Source organism: Accipiter gentilis, chromosome 27 (assembly GCF_929443795.1).
Source record: "Accipiter gentilis chromosome 27, bAccGen1.1, whole genome shotgun sequence".
Classification (NCBI taxonomy): domain Eukaryota; kingdom Metazoa; phylum Chordata; class Aves; order Accipitriformes; family Accipitridae; genus Astur; species Astur gentilis.
The window spans coordinates 8668295-8692588 of record NC_064906.1 but is presented as its reverse complement, the minus strand read 5'-3'; the positions used below and the strand labels follow the sequence as shown (position 1 = coordinate 8692588).

Below are 24294 nucleotides of genomic sequence, written 5' to 3'. Positions count from 1 at the left end.
TTCCAAAGTATGAAGATAGAATCAGATACTTGGCAGAAAAAGCCTACACAAATGGATAAAGCTTAGAAAAGTATAAGAAACTGAGAATGGACCTTAAAATTGAAAATGCTGAAAAACTTGAGATAAGCCTTGATACACCATCCAGGATTTGTGCTCATATCAGTAACATTGGGCCAATATTCACGTCACATGACAATAGTGTAGCTTGCAAAAAATTCTGTTGCATGTAATACCATGATAATCCTGATAAAATTTTCTCCCATAAAAAAGATGATGACAAAATTTTATCTGTAGGCAAAGAGCAGTTACTCAGGCGTGCAGTACATCAAAAGCAAGTTTCAATGATCCTGGATCAGTGAATGGCCAACTCATTGAATGGTTAAACTCATTCTCTGAGCAGAGTGTGAATGATTGAACATCCCTCCCTGGGTATCTCTGCTGGTAATGTAAATTCAGGAGCCAAATTCAATAATTCTTGGTATGGATATTTATGCTTTACATTTGGAGTTTCTGCAGTTGATCTTACCTGATACCTGAGATGGAGAAGCCTCATGGACTGTCCAACATCATTTTTGTGTTGCATCAATTAGTGTGACTAACATCATTGGAGTATTCGATATCTCATTGCCTTGAGTATGCAGTGGAATGCTTTGCATTGTTTTTTCTAGCTTGCAAACATATTACCTTATATTTTGGAAGGGCTATGACTTTTTACGTGCAGCAGTTTGATGGAACAGGGTTGTTTGGTTTTTTTTAATTAAAACATAATGACTTGTTGAAGTGAAACTTATTCCTGCAATGAGTTAGTTTCAAGAAACATCTTTTGGGAAAAGTTTCTTATGTCCAGCATTGGATTTTCCAGGAGAAGTAAATAAGTAAAACCAAAGGCCATGGTCAACATCTTGATAGTTACCTAGGATGCAGCACCCCTAGATTAAATCTGTAGTCTCAATCAGGAAAAAAAAACCACTTGAACTAATATTTTGCAGATTCCAGGTGCAGGTTTCCTGTCCAATTCTTTAAAAGTGTATTAGAGAAGACAAGGTCAAAGAGATTAACCTTGTAGCTGGGAAGAAAGGGGAGGTTTTTTCTGTCCTTTGCTTCATAGTGATGATAAAACCTTGCATCAGTTTCTTAAACTTTATCTGATGCTCTTACAGGCTAGACCTATAATCTACAACAAATTTTGATTTTATTTTTTTTTACTGGAAGAGTAAGCTTGTTGTCTGTGTCTTCCTCCCCAAAATTTGAATTGATCTTTTAGTTTCCATGGGCCCTGGCCATAAAGTAGCAATTGAATTAGAAATTATAGGGAAAGTCAAGTATCATTGGAGAGAGAAGGACAAACCTAGCCTGTTGTTCTTGACAAAAATATGTGCCTTTTAAATCCTCTTGAACAAGCTGGAATTTTCTCCACATGGGGAGTTTTGTGGTGATGCTTATTGCACTACTGCAGTTCAACTACGAGGTGAGATAAGCATGACAGGCGTGAATAATAAGGCAGATCTATGTTGTGCAAAGCAGCTTCATACATAGATAGCTGAGCTAGCCCCAAGCAGTGCTGATGCAATCACGTGGCACATACAGCATCCTGTTCTAGAAAATAAACCATGTTTCCTCTGGGTGCCTTGTAGCTCAAGCTTCTTCAGGCCATTGTGATTATCCTGTCGAAGATTTCTGTTTGGCGGCGAGTGGGATCGGTGCTAGATTGGGAGCAGCCATGCTATGCTCCATGGCACACCGCAGACACGACAGCACTACTCCACAGCTTCAGATAAGAAGTGTTTTGGACCTTACTTCTTCTGTGGACCTGTAGGTGGCAATTGTCATAACTGCACAACTGAGGTGTGGCATCCTATGCAATACGAATATGGTGAAAAGGCGTATTATGTACCAGTTGATTTTCCTGCTTGGCACAAGTTGGAAGAGAATAAGTAAGAAAAATGGCACAGCATAACCAAGAAATATGGTTTATGATGTCTCTAACTTTTGATTTTTTTCTTTTGAGTCAATTTATAAATAGCAGGAGCAGGACATAGGCCTTTAATGTATTTCAACTTACATTTAAAATGTGTTAAATGTAACAGATTTAGACTTTTTTTATTTCACGTTCTAAGTACAAAGAAGCAGGACATTAGTATTTAGTGTTCTTTTAATTAAAATAGCAGTTTACTCTAAGCCCTGGAATTAATTACTTTTTGAACTGCTTCTCTGCTTTACTAATAATGTTCGGCAGTTTTAAAATAGAATAGCTAAACTTGAGGCTATTCATTTTAGAAAGCTGATGCGGAACACACTGAGCAAGCCAAACTGTAATTTAAAAAACTGCCATGTGTAAGTGCATACTATTTGCTTAAACATGAAGACCTCTGTGAAAATTTGCATATGCACATTGTGAATGAAAGGCCATTCAAAAGATGGAAATCAAAGCTAATTTTAACATTATTGACCTAATGATACTAAATTTTGTCCTAGCTATGACTTTAACGATAGCTGATTATTTTTCCACAAGTCCAGCCCTCGAAAAGAAATAGTTTGCATCTTACAGGAAATGTGCAATAAAAATGCTGGAGTTTAACATATTTTTCTTAACTATGAGGAAGTGTTATAGGACTTAAATGACAGGACATGCATTTTAAACCAGAAATTGAGAAAAGTTTTCACCTCATAACAATTTACTGATGTAAATAATAGTCAGTGAAGGACTCTGCATTTATAGTTATCTTCTTGGAGAAATTACAACTTTAATACTTACTAACACTTTGTCCCAAACCGTAATACAATCATTTTGCCTCATTTAGAATATTGTGATGCCATGTTCCTAAAAGTAAAACCCCCATGTATGCAGAACAAGAAAAACACCCCAGATAACTTCAGGCATTAATAAAGTAGGCTCCTACATAAGGCAACTGACTTCTGGAAGCAGTAAAAAGACCCAAGTAAGGACAGACGTGGCAATGGGGACTGGCTGTGTGAACCACATGCAGTACTGTGGTGGTTTAACCACAGCTGGCAGCTCAGCCCCACGCACCCACTCGCTCACTCCCCTCATGCTGGGATGGGGGAGAGAATTGGAAGAGTAAACATGAGAAAACTTGTGGGCTCAGGGAACGACAGTTTAACAGGTAAAGCAAAAGCCGCACACACAAGCAAAGCAAAACAAGGAATTCCTTCCCCACTTCCCACGGGCAGGCAGGTGTTCAGCCATCTCCAGGACAGCAGGGCTCCATCACGCCTAACGGGGACTCGGGAAGACAAACGCCATCACTCCCAACGTGTCCCCCTTCCTTCTTCTTCCCCCAGCTTTATACGCTGAGCATGATGTCGTATGGCATGGAATGTCATATATATGGTCAGTTGGGGTCGGCTGTCCCGGCTGCGCCCCCTCCCAACTCCTTGTGCCCCCCCAGCCTCCTCGCTGGTGGGGTGGGCTGAGAAGCAGAACAGCCCTTGGCTCTGGGTAAGCCCTGCTCAGCAACAGCGAACGCATCCCTGTGTTATCAGCACTGCTCTCAGCACAAATCCGAACCACAGCCCCGTACCAGCTACTAGGGAGAAAATTAACTCTATCCCAGCCAAAACCAGCACCAAAACACATGCATCAGCCTCTTCCAGACATTTTGGGTGCTAACGAACACTCCCTGTAGCAGCAGTTGCCAGCCCCGCTTGTGTAGGTGCTGCTGGGACAGTGGCTCTCTGGAGTGCTATTCGTATTCTGTCCAGGCCAACTGTCCCCATTTTGGGGACACTACCAGTTGAATTTGCTTGTATTGCTGAGCACCTCAGCATGATTCTCTTGTCACTCGTGGTTACTGAGTTTAAAACCCAAACCCCACCTCCTGGAGGGTGTAAGATGGCTTGTATGATCCTGAATGAAACCTACCTGGTGGAAGTTGTCTCCGAGTACTTCTGTCACATGAATTCATGTCCTCAGAAATATTTAGATTTCTATGCCAGATGTTGAGCTGATATTTACTAGTGGATCTTCCTAGATTTTTAAGTATTTGTAATGAAGCAGTTCTACCCAAGAAGAGTCAAGTCTGCAAAGTTATCCATTAATATCCAATGGATATCCAGTCTCCATTAGGAGTATGTCACACTTGCCTTCATATATGTACTCTTTCCATCTCCTGCCAACCTTCTCTTTTCTCCCCACCTCAAGATTAAGAACAGAACAATACAATGAAAGTCTAAACTATGTGTTAATCTAGAAGCTAGTAATTAAAATAGGACTTCATTTGGACTGATTTTGGACTGATAAATGTGTATCCAACATCTTCTGTGAAATTTTGTTGACCAAGCTAGGCTTCTGCTTCTAATTTAGTGTTCCTGTATAACTCTTCCTCTTTTACCGTCGTCTCAATCTAGTTTTCAGTACCTCACTTATTTATTTGTAGTTTTGCTGTATATGCTACATATATAACTTGTGTGCTGGATATAGCAGAGATGCTGACTTGGCAGTTAGCAAATTGCAAGCAGCATTCAAATTCCTTTTCTCCAAGAGATTATAAATAGAGTGCCCTTTTTGATCCAGGTCTACAGTAATGAATATTTTCATGGTATCTAACAATAATTAATTTGAGTCCAAATTGTGTGACCCGCCACTGCCTCTCTTGCTGTGTCACAAGGATGAAAAGTTTGGTAAGACAGCACGACTCATGCTCTTCTTTCCACACCATGATGGAACAAACATTCCATTTAAATAATAAAGATGACCTACTCTGTCTCCCTAGTGTAAAAAAGAGTATTTGTCTTAAAATGTAAATTGACTCCTATTAACAATCCCATGGAAAAATGCATTTAATCACAGTGTTCCACTGGAACACTAATGAAATAAAAATTAGTTGAACTTTCCAATTAATCCTTTTAAGATTCCATACTATTACGTAGGAGAAACAGTGCTGTTTTGTCTTAATGAGGAGGTCATTTCTTTTGTCAATGCCAAAAAGAATATTGAATGAGCTTCAGGAAAACATGTAAGTATCTTTATAATTAAATTAAACTTTGCCTTAAGATGCAATGAAGAACAAAAACATACAGTCCCTACATATGTCAGATCATTTCTAAATACAGTTTTCAAGTGGGACCCCCATTTGGCATTTGGATATATTTAGCCTAAATAGAGTTATAGGAAAAAGAGTGGAGGGAAAGCTACAATGGCATGGCTCAGAGGTAATTGCAGATGAATCAGCTAATAGTTGATGCCACCAGAACACAGCTATACAGTCTACTTTCTCTGCATATTGTGGTGACGTCCTAATGGAATCAATCATTAGGCTATAATTTACTTCTACAATAGATATCTGCTTTATTTCCAGACCTTTTCTATTCACACATGGCAGACCAATAGGTAAATGAATGCTCACATTTACATATAACTAGTTAAAGATGATACAGGAGGAATTTTCTATTTCCCCATGACTCAAAAGGGAAAGTTCTCCTTCAGAAGAGCAACAGGAATGAGGCCCAGAACTGTCTTACTCACGTAAGCAGAACGCTACTGAAGTTCATCAGCAGCTTCTGTTGGCTGTCCATTGGCGCTGGAGTCCTCCTATGGAGGATGCAGTCACTTGATTTTATTGAGAAATCCATCCTACAATTCACATTTCACTCCTCCACTTTGGAGCCTTGCAGTTTTATCAGATGCTTTCGTTTTGGATTAACATTTTCTACAGCTGGCATCACATGGGGAGGATTCTTTTCTTCCCCCTTTTTTTAGGATTGAGCAAAATCTCTGCAAGCACTCCTTTTAATTCCAGTAAATATGGAAATGAATGCTCTGACTTGTATGAGTATTCATACTTGAATTGGCATAGTTCAAAAAAGATGAAGTTAGAAACCTCAAAGTCGGTTGATTTCTAGTCTTCATTACACAAGGCAAAGTACTGCTATTACAAATACCTAATTCCAAATTTCTGCATGTTTATGCAAATATGTAGCATTTGATTTTAGGAAGATTTAAAAATGTGAAATATAGTTTAAGATATAAAAGTGAAAGATAGCCTAGAGATTTTACATGTCTGAAAAATTCACAAACTTCTGTTTGTGTAAACATGAATCATAGAGGAGCATATTCTCCTATGCAAGGGGTTACTTTCAGAATTTAAAAAGAGGTAGCTATATCAGCATTTTGAACCATTCTTAGCAATTGTTTGAATCCTTTATTATCATACTGTTGTTGAACGTTCTTAGTCTTAAACAGCAGGTTTAATAATAATTACAGAAGAACAGTTAAAATATTTACCATTCATACATAATGATATTCCTGTAATTTATTACTTCATAATAAATATCAGATCATTTCAATTCTTTAATGCATCTGCCCAACATAACATTCTGCTGAAAACAGTGTTGTATTTGATTTTGCAATAGACCTTAATTTATTATACCAATTATTGATCATGTGTGGTTATCAGGTTTAAAGGGTCACCCTTTAAGATCTGAGTCTTCCATCTCAAAGGTGGTCCAGTCAATGTTATGCGGTACCCAAATTTAGTAGCACTTTGTTACTGTAATATTAGTGATTTGCAGTAGACTGATCTATTTAAAAGAGATTTTGACTTTCACACAACATGCCCATTGTGTGGAAACTAGCTGGAAGTTATTCTTTACAAAAAAATGTAAGTAGCAAAATTTAAATAAGTTTTCATTATGTGGTAAATTATAGAAGTTTCGTAAGGAGTAAGTTATCTATTTTAAAATTAGTTTTAGCTTCTGCCATTTCAGTTTTCAATTTTCAATTAAGCATATACCCATGGTTTATCTTCCACAGTTGTCTTCAAATTCTTAGCCTGTGATTGATGATTCAGAATATAATCTTTGGAAACGTTTACCATAAGATTCATGTACTCTTTTGAAAACTGATTATTTATAAGTTTTTCTTGTTCATTCTTTTTTGGGGTTTTTTTTTTTGGTTTTGGGTGTTTGTTTTTTTTTTTGTTTGGTTTTTTTTTTTTTGGTTTTTTTTTGTTTTAGCATTAGTTATTTTGGGCAGAGAGTAATAATCCCAAAATTCCTACTGGATGAGTTGGAAAGAAAATATTTTCAAATATTCCTGTTTAACAGCTTTCTTCCAGATTTTGCCAATAATAAGCATGGAATTTCTTGAGCTCTTTCAGACAGCTGTATGTCTATGTTTAATTCATAAACCAACTCAGCAACATGTGAATTACAAAAAAAAAATCCCATATTTTGTACTAAGAAATTCCATTAGGAATGACCCTTATTCTTGAAATGGTAAAATCAAAAGTTCCTGAAAGCCTTAATTTAAGTGCCCAATACATCTCAGCCTAAAAATTGGAATCCTGGCTAGCACTTCTGCAAGTACCAATTGCTCCAGAGAGGATGGTTGACTGGTTTTCTAGGTCAGTGGTCTCCAAATTTTTTTGATCACAAACCCCTATCAGTAAAAGTTTTTTAAGCATGCACCCCCAATATATGTATATATATTTATTTATAAATTATATACATGTACTACTGTACTAATGTATTTTTTAAATTATAAAACATATACAAAAATAGAAATGAAAAAGAATAAAGATGAAATAAACACCAAATTAAAAAATGCTTTTATTTTTCTTATTAATGGTGCAAAAAATACTTTCTTCCTGCATCCCAAAAGGTTGCATTGTACGTCCTGTAAGAGCATGATCTCCCCCTATTTTGGAGACCACTGTTCTAGATAAAGCAAAGCAAAGCAAGTACAGTAGGCAACCTTGCCAATTCCTGTATCGCACACACACCAAATACTTTTTAATTCATTCCATTTCAGAGTGAGACTAAGCAAACAGGAAAGGGGGGGGGGGGGGGGAAGGAAGAAGAAAAGTAAGCATCCTGTAGAAGAGAAGTCTATTATCTCATTGAAATCATGGGGTATCGTGTAAATCCAAATTGCACTTAGTAAATCCTAGGCTAATTATGAGTTACTCTGCAGATAAAAAGTATCAGATTTTTCTTCTTGTTTAAACTGCTTTCTTCTCATATTTAAGTGTTACCACCTAGAAGGGAAACACACTTCAATTTCCAAGAACACTTTGTGAGAAGTGGTGTTCTAACTCTGTTGGGTTCAGGAAAGCCTTTGTTGGAAGGGTCCCCCTGCACTTACAGGAGACAGGTCTGCAAATGACCACAAAAAGGATAAGGAGAGAAAGCTTTTATTTTAAAGGACCAAATGGTGCCAATATCCTGATATCAAGCAGATAGATAGATAGATAGATTATGCCTCTCAGTAGGTGTTTCATCACAAAAAAAGAATGAAGCATATTTCAGATTTTCTTGTTTCAGTTTCTATCCTAGTTGAAGAAATATTCGATAAGTCCACATTAATAAAACTCAGTGCAGAAGGAGCTTATGTGAAAGGTGAAACGGTTAGTACTGAGGTCTCCACACCTTCTCTGTACCTGTTTTAAGGGGTATTTATTTAGCATTAGTTTTACTCTGTTCCTGTGTACCACATGCCCTTTAGAAGCTGGAAAACAGACTCTGCTCCTGCAGCACATCTCTCAGCTTAATTATATCCATAAGTAAACCAGCTCACACACTCAAAGACTGCTCAAATTTGCAATCCAAAATGCGGTAAGTGGGGGCAATTGGGAGATTCACTTCAAAACCACACTCCTAATCTGAACTAAAACACGAACATAGATGTGCTCAGTGATTCATTTTAGCGTTTCCAAATGTCACGCTGCGTATAGATGTATTACTCTGAGCCTGTAGTTTGGATTTGCTACGTTCTAGCAACAAAAACCATTCACAAAGAGATTGTGACAAAAAGTGCATCTGCGATTACATACATCAGCACAGAATCCATGCTGTTTTTAAAGGAAGTGTAGAGAAGTGAAATATCACTCTCTTATTTCTTCTTTCCCACCCTCAGATGGGTAGATTGCTCTCCATAAATCAGGAAGCCAATGTCTCCTCTGTTTCATAACTTCACTCTTTCTTGCAGTTCAAGGAGTCTTTCAAGTAGGAATGTAGGAGTAACTCATGGCTACTTTGAATCCTTTGAGTCTTTTACCTACGCAAAGAGGAATTAATTCACTTAACTGTTAAGGGGTGTAGTTAGAACAGCGGTCAATGGCAGAGCAGGGAAAGGACAAGACTATCCGAAATGGTCAAGAAAATCTGCTGGACAGATTCTGTTTTCACAAGAAAGATTTTAATGGACAAAAGTACAGGGGCAATTTACCTAGGATGCCTCCGTGTTGGGGAATTTTTAACTGAGACTAATTTTCTGTTTTAATGGAGACTGAATAGTCTCTGGCTGAAGGAGAAAATAATCCAGATATATTGTCTAATTCTATTATATGTTACAAATGAAAGCAAGCTGACTCAATCCTGAATATTAAGGAGTTTCTTTATCTCACTAACCGTAACAATGAAACTGTTCCCCTCCTTTATGTTCCCTTGTCCCCCATTTCTTACAGAATCACAGAATCATGGAGCAGTTGAGGTTGGAAGGGATCTCTGGAGGTCGCCTGGCCCAACACCCCTGCTCAGGCAGGGTCACCTGCAGCCAGTTGCTCAGGACTTACTTCTGCTATTTGTCATTTACACACATAGATTAACCGCAGAAAGGGGAAAGCAAGGCAGATTTTTTTTTTTATTTTCTTGTGATTGAAACGCCAGCATAACACAGTTCAGAGGCAAAAGCTTTTCTTCTGTCCGTTAAAAAAAAAGTGTCATCTCCTTCATTAGCTCTCAACGGGAGACTGTACACTACTCTTTCTGACAAAACTGTTAGAAATATTTTCATACTTGTCTTTTTTCATTTTGTAATCTCAGTTTGAAATGTTCCACAGTGCTCAAATTGGTCTCCAAATGGTTGATCTCCTTTCTGCCATGCTAACCATCCTCAGACTGATCAGTGTCTTAGGTTAGCCTAAAGATGTTAGACCACAGGAAGGAAGTGCTTCATATCTTGCTGGATAAAATATTCTGGGTTCAAACAAACTCCTGTAAAAATCAATAGAAAAACTCAGCTGTGAAAGTGAAAGAGAGAGGCTGACAGAATGCGCTATATGAAGAGATTACCATGTAATGGATGGTTTAAAACTACAAAGAATAACATTGTATGTACTGAACCAAGTAACATCATTGTGTTTGGTTGTCTTGCTTATTTTTAAAAATAAGATTTCAGCTGACATCCAATAAAGAGCTAATAAAAGTACATTTCTAATCTAAAAGTGTAGCTGTCATTCCATGTAATAAAATAAGGCAATGTTCTTACTCTAAGGAAAATGCAAAACTTTAAAAAAAAAAAAATAAAATTCAAAATCAATAGGACTCTTACCAAATAAAATCCAAAGGGTTCCAAACAATACTAAGATGTCATTTGAGACAGTTGTTTATGGCCACTATTCTTTTCCTTTTTTTTTTTTTTTTTTTTTTTTTTTTTTTTTTTTAAACATTTCATGTTTTATTAAATGTGAATCCCTTTCTCCCTTTTTTAGTTTGCTGCCTAATAGAAATGTAAGTGTATGGTTATTGGCTAATTAAGACCCACAAAAAAATACACACTAAGTGTAGGGTTCGGCGTCCGGAAGATCTCACGATGTTACAGAAAGACGGAGGGTTAGTCGCAGCCCTATGACGTATCTGTAACCCCGCCTACCCTTGTTAATATAAAAGGAATCAACTGCGCAATAAAAGGCAGAAGTTGGCGCTCACACTGTGTGTGTTAACTGTCTCTTTCCCTGGTCTGGGTCGACCAGTGATCTAATCGCGGCACCTTGATATGTAGCGAACGCTACAACTAAGTATATAAATATTTACCCACACAAAACCAGGGTAGTGAAAGGTGTATGCTGGCTGGTGAGCTACTACCTTTTTAGAAAGAGTATTTACCAAAACTCATATAAACAGATTTTGCAACAAAATGAGCCGTAAAGCAAAAAAAAGTGGTGGTGAAGACTTTAAAGTTATATGAAGTTCAAAATTTCAGACTCTCTACAGGAGGGAGATCTATTGAGGTAGAAAGTGATTTTGACCAGTCTCTAACTTACAAACCCTGTGTGCTTGCTTATAAACACATTTGAACAAGCTTTTAGCGTCCAGCTATGTAGATCCTGAGATATCCCCTTAAGGTCTCATTAGCAGAACATGCAATGGCCACTGTGGCCATTCCTCAGGTATTTTGTGGATGTCTCAGTCCATAATGATGGTGACTGATTACATTTTGGCATATTTAAAACGTACCTGGTATGTACCACATGCTATTAGTCAACACTATTGCAATGGTGTCTTTAAAATTAAGACTGCCAATCAAAAGAGATTTAAGATTTTTAAAGATGAAAACACCCTATTTCAGAAAAGGAAAAATGTTGAAGCTCGCTGTTATATGATGTGACACAGCACATTTTCCCAGAACAGCAAAATCAGCTGTTTTGTGCCTACTTGTTCTATAACCTTTTTTTTTTTTTAAGTAACTATAACTTGAAACTTAGCCATATGGATGTCTGCATCATCCTGCAGAAGAAACATCTGACTGTCTATAAACACTCCTATGACTGTTTTCAACACTATCCTTCTTCAGTTACTCTACTGTTGCTTGCTGAGGCAGGCTGCACATCTGTATTGTAGAAGTTTATCCTATGGATAAATCAGGTGACTTTCAATTACTGCACAAATAAAGTTCTTTAACTTGAGGCGGGAGAGAATAGGGAAGGTCAGAGAAAGTGCTGAGAGGGTTAGAAAGCAGAGTAGGACAGTTTATTAAGATTAACAGCTGCAGACTTGATGTTGCTAATGGCAAGACAGATTAGACACAACATAGGTGAATCCTTTCTTGAAGTCTGATATCTTCTATATTCCTTATTACAAGGAGCTTACTGCAGAGCCCTGTAGCTGAATCCTGTGCCCTTCTCACCCAGCAGGATTTTTAAATGCTCAAAGGCAGGCTGGCTGGGTGGTGGCTGGCTGGCTGGTCGAATGGATGAATTCTGCTAGCCAAGATCACCTCAGACTTACCCTAATGCGCACACCGCTATGGCTGACTGTCTGCATTCGTAAGCATCGATGGCAGATATATTCTTGATTTCAGAGTACAGAGCAGACAATCCACAGGCTGGGAAAAAAAAAAAAAAAAAAAGCCCTGAGGTTCTTTGTTAAAACACGTCGATTCACTGGGGGGGGGGGATCAAAACAAAACCAAAAAAAAAAAATCGAGTCTCCCTCATCACTCACCTCCTGGACTAGCAGTTGCGCTGCTCAGGGCTGTCCCAGTGGGAGTGAGGGCACCCGCCTCATTAAAAAGCTGCCCTCAAGACAACGGGCGGCCCGGCTCCGTTCTCACTGCCCCCAGGTAGCCGCCAGACCCCGGGCCGGGGGACGCGACCCCGGCGGGCGGCCCCGCTCCGCGGGTGCGCACCGCCCCTCCGCGGGGGCGGCCGGCGAAGGGCGCCGGGCGCCGTCTGACCCGCGCTCGCCTCCCCTTTGCCTCTCCTCATCCGCGCCGGCATTTTATTTTTAATTGATTTACAGCCTCCTCCCCGACCTCACCCCCCCGACCCGGCTGCGCGCTTCCAGACACACTTTTCTCGCCCGCGAACGCCGGGAGCATCAGGTGCGGGCAGGGAGGAGAGGGGCCGGCCCTGCCTCCGAGGTGCTGCCTGCGGCGTGGGGAGCCGGGGGAAGGGGCTGGCTGGGCCCTGGGGCCCCCGGCTCTGCCTCCCCCCCCCCCCCCATCCCCATCCCCATCCCCATCCCGGCGGGGGGGGGGGGGCGACGACGGCGGCGGCTCTCCCGCGCCGGCCCTTCCCCAGCCTCAGCAACGGTGCGGAGGGGCCGGGGGAGCCCATCCTGCTCCCCTCGCACTTGTGTGTGTGGCACAAATCTTCCCTCTTCTCCTCGGCCCTCCCCGCCGCCCCAGCGGTGCGCTTCGCCCCCTTTCGATGTGCCCCCCCCCCCCACACACACACACACCACCCCCCTTGCCCGGGCCGGGGGGTGCCGGCTGCCGCGGCCCTGCAGGGCCGGCTCCCGGGGCCAGGAGGGGCCAGTGCCCTGCCTCTCCGTGCACTCCCTCCTCCTCTCTCGTTTTTCGCCGAGATCGTTTCAGCTTCTCGCAGTACTCTTATTATTAATATGGCTTTTTTTGGGTTTTTTCCCCTACTTTACTCTCCCTCCCTCCCTTCCCGCCCTGGCCGCGATCCCCCCCCCCGCAACCTCGTCGAAGGGATGGGTGTGCGGCGTGGGCTGTGGCCGGGGAGAAAGATAAACCCGAGAAAGGGAGGGGGGGAAGAGAGAGGGAGAGATCTGGCTGTCGTCTCTGGGCTGATTGGAAGAGGCAATCATTGTATCTGCGGCCGGAGGATTAGCAGCTAAACTTTTATTGCTCCCTTTTGTGGGTGTGCGCGTGTGCGTGTCCGTGTGGTGTGCGTGCGCGTGTGGGGGGTGTAAATGGAGAAGTCGCCTCTCAAGGGGGAAAACCTCTTCGGTTTCCCTTTGGCAGGTGCAGTTCAAGGAGGAACTAAGTCATGAGCATTTTGGCTGATCCCTGACCTGGGGAGGGGAGGGGAAGCTACCCCTCTCCTCTCACTCTTCCTTCCCCGGTTTTGAAATCATTCTTTCCCCACCACCGCCACCCTCCCGCCCTCCCCCTCCCCTTCCCCTTCTTCCCCCTGCACTGAGTGAATGGAAGAGCCTCCAGGGTTTTCTTCTGCTTCTCGCCCTGGACCGGAGAAGTGAGGGGACATCTCTGTAGCCTCATCCGCCTTCTATCTCGCTCCATCCATTCCCGAGAGGATTTCAGACGGCGCAATGTGTTTTCAGCCTCTCGCCGCTGCTACCACTTGATACCACGCTACGCGCAGGGAGAGGGTTTTGCAAAAATGGATTTGCTCGATTTTAAAGGATTTCTTCTCTAATAAGGATCGCCTTGCACACAAATATGACTAAATCCCCTATTTGGTAAATCTTGCTTCCCCCCACCCCTCCTCTTTGGGTTCCCTCCCGCCCGCCCCCACCCCTTCAGAGGAGCAAGCACAGGGAGCTGATGACGGACCCATTAATCCCTTCTTCAATGCATCAAAAGAAGCCGAAAGGCTGGAAGTCGCTGGGCTCGGAGTCCTGCAGGAAATGCTTCGACCTGCTTTTGGTTTTGTATGAAACTGGTGACTAGGGGCTCGGCTCGCCCCGCCGCCGCCGCCGCCCGCCCGCCCGCCGGCACCTGGATGCGCGGGCTGCCGCTGCCGCTGCCGCTGCCGCCGCCGCCGCCGCCGCCGCCGCCGCCGCCGCCGCCTTGTCCGCCGCCGCGATGCAACGCTTACGGTGGGGCTGCTGCTGATGGCTCGGGTGTGAGGGGAGTGAGCCGGCGGTGATCATTTGAAGGCGGTGAGGGAGAGCGAGGGAGAGGAAGGGCTGCTCCGCTCTGCTGTGTGTGGGCTTCGGGATTTTTTCTTTTCTTTTTTTTTTTTTTTTTTTTTTTTTTCCCCCCCCTTCTTCTTCTTTTCCTACTTCCATCCTCTCCCCGTCACTGGAAGTCCTCCCGTATCTAAATGGAATTAGTGGAGACCGAAGCCCCTTGTGTAAGGAACAGACATGACCCATGGGCGCAGCTTCTTTCACAGTGAGTATCTCCCCCTTGCCCCCCCCCCCCCCCCCCCCCCGGGCTGAGCTCCGCCGCCGCGCACGGGCTCCTGCCCTCCGCTGCCTCCACAACTAGCGTAACGGGACGCCCAGACCTCCGCGGCGTGGGGGTAAACTCCCCCCACGCACACACAACGGTCCCCTTCCCCACCTCTCTGCGGTGCGGCGGAGGGGAGCCGGGGTCTGTCAGCGCTGTGGGGCCGGGGTGGGGGCACGCTCCCGCGGGCTGGAGGCTTTCACCTGATGGCTTTCGGCGTGACGGGGCGGGGGGGGGGGGAACGGCCCCCGCGGCCGCAGCCGGGGCTCGAACCGGCGGCCCAGGGGGCGAGGGGGCGCGGGGCAGCGCCGCGGCGGGGGCGGCCGGAGCCGGCGCGGATCCCGGAGGGGCTGCGGGGCGGGGGCGGCCCCCTCGGGCGAAATCCTCCGGGAGAGCAGCGGGGAGGGACGAAAACGTAACAACTGTTAGTAGGAGACCCCCCGGGGCGCGTCAGGCTGCCCGGGTGCCCCCCGCCCCCCTCCCCTCCCCCCCCCCCCCGCCTCAGTTTTGCAGAGGGTCCACTCTCCTGAAGGGGTTTGAGTGGCCACAGTCCCTCCCAGCACCTCTCTCTACGCCCGCACCTGTAAAATAGGAGCTCTATGGCCAGGTATTGCTTGTCCGACAACTCTTCGCTCGGGCTAAGCCATGTCCGTCCCAAAATCGCAGCCTCCAAAAAGCTGCCTGGCCGAGGGATAAATCTCTTAATGTACAGCTTGCAATGGAAAAATGCACAGATCCCAAAAGATGCAAAGATGCGTAATCAGAGTGGCACTAGAAAGCATGATTATAATTACACCCGTGATTAGGAGGGAAAAGGGGAGGAGGAAGGCAGAGAGAATGCAACAAGAAATTTGGTGGAAACTTCTTTAAAATAATTCCCAAACCCAGATAATCACACTACTGTTGCCGTACTGTCAAAGCTTCCCCAGCGACAGTTTTCGACGAGTGAAGATTGCATGAGTGGTCTCTTTGGGGTCTTTTTTTTTGTTCTTTTTTCCTCTGTGAGAAGCACTGTTCTTTTCCTGTGGCTTGAGAAAGAAAAAGGCAAGGGGTCATAGAATAAAATGGACCGCCTTGACTGCTTAAGTAAAAAATATTGTATTATCTTTTCCCATAAAGCCCACAATTTTAATTACTTTCTAGCTACGTACAGATTTCGGTGATGCTGGTGTTAATGCCACCGAATCAAGAAGCTTTCTCTTTTTTTGAAATACGGGAGGAGTATTTCACTTCATCTATCCAAATGTTACATGTGATAACATCCGGAAAAAACTTAGGCTTTTACTCTCTTCTTGTCTATTATGTTTTATGACCAAGATTATTTTGACTCCTTATTAATAATCAATACTGACATGGTGATGTGTAAGTATAGCTCCCTGCTTTGGAATAACATAGCTCTGCGACTTGGAAGCATCCTTTCTAGCGGTTACAGCTGGAATTGAAAAGATCTGTGTTTTTTCTGTCATCTTGGTAATAATATCTCTGTGACTTGAACCAACTCTCTTTACTTCTCTGAACTTCAATTTTTTTCTACATAGAAAAGGAAGGGAGAGCTAACAGGTAAAGGTGCTTGAAATGAACCTGTAAGAATCAGGCATGAATAGTTATTAATTGCCTAAGAAGAAACATTTCTCACATGGGGTTTGTTTGGCTGTTGTGCGTCCTATTCTAGCTTCCATGAATCTGTGGGCAGAAAGAACGCCGGCAGCTGGCTCCATATTCTAACACCAATCCACCTTACACTATTGAGAAATTAGGTTTTGACTGGTGAGGATTACAGGCATAGATGCAGTATGTTCACTGCATGAAACCCAGCTAAAGTAAATGAGCAACTTGGTAAAATGAGCGAATCCTGCATTGCCTTTAGATTCTGACACCGCCGGCGGGCAGAGTCCCAGCTAGCATGTATTTCCAGAATCCATCCCCGAGGAGAGTAAGGGCATGAATGGTTGGGTAGTATTCAGATCCAGGCAGAAGATGTAATGTTCTCACTGAATGCCCATGACACAGAAGAGTTTTAAACTACCGGCTCTGCCAACATCCGTCTCTGTTAGCTGAGGGATTCAAAAAGACACAGGGGCTGTGAGCCTGACCAAGAAATAACGAATATGCTGCCAAGCCTTCATTCTCCCAGAACTTCAGCCTTTCCCTGCTTAATAAGGTAGCCATCATCCATGCCTCAAACCCTCTGTCACACAGGAAGGGTCAAAGGCATAGAAATAGAGATCTCAGTGCCATCAGAATACTGGAAATATGGAGATTGGCTTCCTTCAGGGTAAAAATTGCACACAATTTGCAGTATAAAAGCTGAAAATGATGAGACCGCCATCTTTGAAAGGATCATTTACGTAGCTAGTTACTAGCCCATGATGCCTTCTGGTGTCTCTTAGGGATAAGAAGAGGAAAGTATGCCATTCAATTACGTTTGTTAAAGACCACAGGTCCATCAATTCCTCATCATAGTCAACAATACGAATGGCAGCTGATCCATCCAAAATGCTCAGAATAAACACACAACACATCCCCACTTCAGTGCAGTCTGGGCATTATGTCCGTGTTTAACACCAAACTAGCTGGGGTCAAAACCCCGAGCACTCCAAGAACTGACGGATCAGTTCTCTTATGCTCTTTCTATCCCACTTTCTCCAATAGCCAAAGAAGATATGGGTGATGACAAGAAAATGCTATCATCAGTGCATGATTTCTTCCTCAGGTAGCTAGCTAGTCACTTTGATCTTCCAAAGGACTCTCATTATGACTGGCCTAAGTGTTTGCCCCTTAGCCTTTTCTAGTTAAAATCTTATATTCGGAAACTCCTAGGAACTCAGGAGTTATCTCCAGGTTGAAGTCTAACTCAGAAAGGTCACATTTGTTCCCCAGAGGCATAGCTGTCCTATCATGGTGGGAATAGGAGATGTCTATTTGTAAAATGGGCTGCAGATTCACTGCAGCACAAAGCAACAGCCTCTCAACAAGTCAAACAAACTAGATTAATGAGACTGTTAAGCACACACAATAATTTACTTCACTGGGGATTTGCAAATGCTTTGATAGATGTGAAGAACCCAACCCCTCGCTTCTTTCATACTCCCAGTCCTCATTTTCAAATTTTGTTCTCTCGCCATAGCGAGAGACATTAGTGAGTCCACTGGCACTGAAACTTAGCAGGCCTTTGACTCCCTCTGTTAAAAGCAGCCACTTTTCTATCACTGGCCTAAGCTATGATTATATAAATAAATATTGGTAAAATGTTTTTCTCTAGTATTAAAAAAAAGAGAAGAAATAGGAGGGAAACATCAGTGCCTGGGGATTTTGTTTTAAACCCAAGAGATCTCCTCTTTATTTGGATACATTTACGAAGATAAATACCTACAAGGACAGATCACAAAGGAACTTGTTTATACAAAATGTGAAATTTAAAGATGCAAGTAAACATGAAACATTTTTCTTACAGTAATTCTATTTAATTTGTATTCTTCTAAGATAGATGTTTACAATTGATTTGATCGCAGGCACTATCACACTGTGATATCTAATGCATATTTCTCTTTCAGTTGTAGCAAGTCTAATCATCCTACATTTGTCTGGGGCAACCAAAAAAGGAACAGGTATGTAAATGTCAGACATTTTTTTCAGACATTATATTAGAGTCCCAAGTATTGATTTGAGTTGTTAGTTTACTTCTTGAAATTTTTAGTAGTTTGCCTACTTCCGGTGTCTGTCCTTTGCTCATTTGTTCTGGGTATTAGTGTTCCTGTACACACACAAAAATGCAGTGGTGTTTTTTTTACCAAGTTAGTGACCTGATCCGCAGCTAGATGTAACTGAAGACTCAGCCTGATTCTAACCGAAGACTGTGAAGAGTCCCCACTTTCAAATTGGGAAGTCCAGTTTGGGCACTGAGCTATCAACACTTAAGATCTTTTTGCTTGTTAAATTAGAAGTTGCTTGTTGAAGTAGAATTCGAAATCTGAAATTGGGTATCATGGGTGCATTTGTGCAGGGTGGGGATACAAAGAGGGTCTTAAATGCCCTGGATGCTAAAATGTGGTGAGAGCCGAGCAGGGCGAGCTGCTGAGCACAGTGTGTGTCTGAACTCCTTCGGGTCTGAACGCTCAGTCCCTGCAGGCCTGAATTCACTTCAGGAAGTTAGGATCCGTGTCCTACTCAGGCCAGGAAGAAAGAGAAACCCTTGCAGAGCATGAGGTGGATCTCAGGTGGTTAAAATCATCCTTGGAAGGTGCCTGTGTCCCTCCATGGATGGTAAGAGGGAGCTTCAAACAACTCGGCTGTACACATCAGAGGCTGAAGTTAGATGGGACACCCCTTGGGTATAGACACCTCATTCAGAGCAAAACACAGGAGTCCTCTTTGGACACCTGGGTGAGGTCTAGAACCTACTGTCCGTCATTTTAATAGCAGCCTAGGTATTTTTCCCTATGAAGAACCCATCTTATTTGAGCCTGCTTGTTAAAGCACGATGCCCAGGAAGTGATCCTTCACCTTCTTCAGCCTGAACAGACTCAAACCTCTGTCTCCAGGCTCTCTGCCAACGTGCAGAAAGGAGTGCAAGAGTTTCAGGCTAGGAAGAAAACCAAGAAGAAGGTCTGACTCTGCTCTCCGATGATTCACCTAGGAGGAGGAGAGCTCTGGGCTGTGATTCCTGGTCCCAGAGCTATTTATTAATTTTACAGCAAACAGCAAGATAAAAATAATCTACAAACCAGAATCCAGGAATTCCTCCGTTTATCTCTGTCCGGTGAATATAGAGTCAAGCTGCTGTGAATTTAAAACCCTGTGTATATTCTGTCATAATTCTATGGGTTTTTTTCTTGATTTTGCAGCTCTGATGTCTTTCTGTATTACAGCACATAGCTTGCTGATACAGCGCATGCTTGAGCCTTTTGAGGTACACGAGTGGGAAACTCATGTCGCCCATTTCTTGAGCACGTGCTTTTCCCACAAGGTTATTATTTAAAAAGCTATATAAATATGTCTTCCCCTAGACATCCAAGCCTCTTCTCTGCTTTGAAAAAATGATTTGGGTAAGAATTACATGTTTGTACCCCTAAAGAACAGCCTTGTTTTCCCCCAGGTCCATGTTCATACTCTTAGTCTCAGCAGAAAAAAGCTGAGGCCACTGACAGAAGGGACTGTTTTATTCTGTAAGAGTTCTAAGTGTCATAGGGACATAATAATTTGTGAGCTAATTATATAATGCTTAATGTGATCATTTCACAGAAAAGCAAACTACTTCCGAAGGACAGAAACCAGTGCAGTGTGGAACTTGGACAAAATATGCAGAAGGAGGCATCTTCACTTCTCCCAATTACCCCAACAAGTATCCTCCTGACAGAGAATGTGTCTACATTATAGAAGGTGACCAGTAGAAGAATCTTTATATTCTATCATCAACTGTATAAAAAAAAAACCAAACGTGTTTTATTTTATTATATGTGAAGAGTGGGTAAAGCCTATATGATCATGATAAATCTTTTCAAGACACAAGAATTAGCAAATATCTTTTTCTTCTTTTTTTTTTCATAAAAAAATTAAAAGTTTTGTAGAGCATACCAAGAAATACTGGAAAATACTTGATTTATGTCCTGACATCACTCATAAATTAGTTCAGGTGGTAAGTATGCATGAGTCACTTAGTAATAAACACAGTATAATTTATTTCAGGATATTCAGGAAACAAATAGAACCTAAAATGCTGTAACATGACAGGAGAAAGAATATTTTGAAATTAATAAAAAAAATGAACACAGGAAATGAAAATGCTTTTGACTTTCCTATAGATATTTTAAACTTATCATAACTGAATCAGGGATGACAAGCATAGCTAGGCAAAGTACAGTAAAGACAGTCATACAGAAAATATCCATATAGTGAGTGTAAAATTATTTTCCATCCAATTGTTCGTAAGAAATGAAAATAAATTAAAAACAAAGCAAAACAAAACAAAACAATAGCAGAAAAGAATAAACATTAACACCAAACAGCTGTAAGACACAGTTTTTAAAGAGTAGACAGTTGCAGGCATGGAGGTGATGTGAAAAAAGGCTAGAGGTGTATTACAAGCAAGTTATGCTGTTTCTTTGCGTCAGTCTTAGCACAGCAGATGTTGAAAGGATTGTTGTAAAAATGAATCTGTGGAAAGTAATGGAGATTAGATACTGTCAGAGCTTAGTCGCAGAAAAGATGAATCAGGTACAGAATGGTAAGTCATTGGAACTAAGAAAATTCATTCATGAGTTGTGAGTACATGCAGAATACAACACTCACGCTTGTTCTATGCATGCTTGGTTGGATAGAATTATTAACTACAAATGATGGAGCCAGGAATTATAGAAATATTTATTTTCCTAAAGATGCAGGTAGTATCAAGAGAGATTTCTAAAGGTGTATAGCTGATTCAAGTTAAATTAGCTGCTTTAGAACTCCCCACAAGGCCCTTTTAGAAAACAGTCTGTCTCTCCAAATCTAGTGCTGAGTTACTAAAAGAAATATATTTCATAAAAACCTTCCAGGGAAATGATGGATAGTAAATGTTGTATTTATTGTTTAGGAAAAAAAATCACAGCAAAATGACTGAGATCTCTGAATTCCACTTTAGTGCTAGGTAACCTGACAGAAGTCAGAAGTAAAGAGGTGATTATAAACCATGGAGTCAAACAGGCCCTTTAAAGAAAATTTATGCTTGTCCAGTCTTCCCACTTGAGTCCAAAATTTAAGCAGATGTATGGTAAACATTTAAGTTCTTTCATAGTTTAGTAATTGATTTAAAATGAGAATTTAAAAAGAGATAAATATATACCTTTCATATGTACTACTTAGCCTTATATTTTTTGTTACACTTATGTTGCTAGATCCAGGTCTTTTTGCATATATTGATCAAATTATTTTTCTAACATTCCTGTGAGGCTGGGAAGAAGCAAGCCTGTTTTACCTTCAGGGATCTGAAACAGAGAGATGCGTTTTATCATTAAAGAGAAAGAGTGTGGGGAAAAACCCAAACAAACCATTTTTGTAAACCCTAGTCCAGTATCTCAGGGCATAAGGTGTTCCTCCTCTTAGTAAGAAGATGCCTGAAAGCCTTTGACTGTAAAGACCTTTGTCTTTATTATAGTAATTAGGTACTTATAAAAATATAGTTAAGAAGCTGAAAGGTGGCAAAATATGCTGTTGAAATAACCTGATTTAGAGTAGCTTAAATTGGAAATGTCTAAGAACAATTTAGGAAGGAAAGATTTAATCAACCAGCTTCTATGAAGAAGGTGAAATTCCATGTTGACAAGTTTAGAGCAACGTATAGTAAAAAGAGTAACCTGAACTCAACAGACATCTTGTTATATTTTATGGGAAATGTCAATCTGGCAAAAAACAGTTGCACATAATTTCTTACAACACTGATATTTTCTGTCTCCTGTCCAGCCATAATCAACAGTTTGGATTGCAAATGGTATTTAAAACCTGTGTTAATAGCAGCTCTCTCAGTATATAATTTGATGAGAACCATGCATATTGCACAACATTTTCAGCTCTGATCTCCCCATGTCTATCTTCTAAAAAGATCAGGAATAGTCATTTCTGAAAGATGTCACAAAAATAAACAGAGGTGTAGTAAGATGTGTGAGCAATGATATTTTTAAAAGTGGCAGTTTTCAAAAGAGGCAAAAGGAGCAACACTGAAGGACAACAAAATTATTTTGTAATTACAGTCAATTATTTGTTCATACTCTTTTTACAACATGTAAAAATGGCAGGAGATTATAAAGAAGGCTAGCAAGTGAAAACTTTTTCCCATATCTTTTATATTCCGTGGAACTCATTGGCATAAGATACTGAAGTTAAAGGATTGCAAAACAAAAGGATTAATTATTTTACTAATAGCAATATCTTTGAGGTCAGACAACAATTTATGGAGTGGCCAATCCTTGCTAATCCAGGATATAAACATCCATTCATTTTTAGAGTAAGACAGAAACATCTCCATATGCATCTTATTCCTATATTTAGTATTGAGATTCCAATATGCTTCAAATAGCTTCTGGTTGCTGTTGAATACGAAGTACCAAACTAGGTGGACTGTCGATATGATCACTATAGCATTCCCACAGTGCTGTCTCCCCTTTGTAAGTCATAGAGAGTTCAACATACCGGGACTGTATATACCGTACTGACAGCTGTATGACATGAGTTTAAATACACATATGAATCATCAGGTTCCTTCCTGCCTGCTTGCTTTCATTCCTTCATTTTTTGCTATCGAACACAATCTAGGGCAAATTCTGATGGCTTCCCTCAAACACATTTCCTACTGACTTTAGTGGTCTTGAGTGAAGACTTGAGCATGTAGTGTGTTGTAATAAAATTGAATTTCATCTCGATACAATTTTTTCCCCCACATTGTAGCTCATCTTAAATGTATGCAAGCCTTTTATCATTTCAAAATTACTTTGGTGAAGTAAAGGAGCTGGCAAAAATTGCCATGATCATAGACTGTGAGTTTCTAAAAGAGAAGAGGATTTCTGACTGCAGAGGCTTCTATCCTAGCAGTCAAAGGCGTAAGCAGATCAAACATCTAGAAGTTTCCTTTTCTCTTCCTTTTTTTTTTTTCTTTTCTTCTATTTTAGTAGTAATGATAATTAACTATTGGAACAACTAGAAATTTTAAAGTTCAGATTGGATGCCTTTCTAAAAGAAATCCTTTAGGTCATCCAGAAGTCATGGACTCGGTACAAAAATTATTATGCTGTAGAGGAGCTTCTGGTGAATCCCATCTGCCTTTCAAAATGCATTGAGAATTTGTTCTTTTTTTTTTCTTTCAGTCTTATTGGGCATATAAAAAACGTAGGAAATAGCTGAGTGTACACATTAAATTCCCTGTTGGGCTCAATTTCACCCTTGTTTCGCATATTCATGACTCTAACCTGGCAAAATTCAAAGCTGCCTGGAAAAAACGCAGCAGTGGCAGCATTAGCCTTTGCCAGACTGCAGAAAATTTGGCATGTGTGCTCCAAAGGGAAATTTGCACAGGAGATTTTGTAGGAGCAAAGGCTTTTGTTTGTGTTAAAAATATTTGGGGAGTGGGATAGTCATACTTTACATAATATATCTTAAGAAATAATTTAGAAATCCTAGAAGTGAAATACATGTAAGATTTTGTCCATTCTTCAGTTTTTAATAACTAAATGCTTATTTATAAATGTAAGTATGGACTAGAATTGCTTTACGGAGATGTGAAATAAATCTTCCACTCTATATGTTTGTGGACATTTAGAGTTAGCTTTCTTGAAGGTCCTCCATGATTTCACTAAAGACCATTAAACTCTTTAAGCCTAGATATTTCACAGGTGTTAGAAAATGGTCACGTATCACTGTACAAAAAACGTCTGCTCAAATGCCTTTTGTATTTCGCAGTGATTTTTGTGTTCAAAATGTTTTCATCAAAACAAGGAAAGAATCTTCTTTTAAAAGGAGGATATAGGTGGCTTTCTTATTGATAATAGCTGGGCAACCAGAAACACCAAGGATTATTGAAAACTATTAGTACAGTAGCAGCTCAGATAGATGGGGGTAGGTGTTGAGTTCAATGTCTCATTTCCATGCAGTCTGGTAAATTGAAACAGATTTTTCGCTTAACTTCAGCTGTCAGCTACACAGAC

At 41.3% G+C, this 24294-nt stretch overlaps 1 protein-coding gene across 5 annotated transcripts in view; it reads left to right on the top strand.

Moving 5' to 3' along the window:
- The first annotated feature begins 14425 nt into the window (after positions 1–14425).
- Positions 14426–24294, top strand: part of NETO1 (neuropilin and tolloid like 1) — a 69524-nt gene continuing 59655 nt past the window's right edge. For all 5 annotated transcript variants that reach the window (XR_007509764.1, XM_049830298.1, XM_049830299.1 and 2 more), the window contains exons 1-3: positions 14426–14566; positions 18178–18231; positions 19865–20002. Coding sequence is in view for 4 of the 5 variants with exons in the window: in XM_049830298.1 (XP_049686255.1) it covers positions 14539–14566; positions 18178–18231; positions 19865–20002 (220 nt within the window). In the remaining variant the exon portion in view is untranslated. The remainder of the gene's footprint in view (positions 14567–18177; positions 18232–19864; positions 20003–24294) is intronic.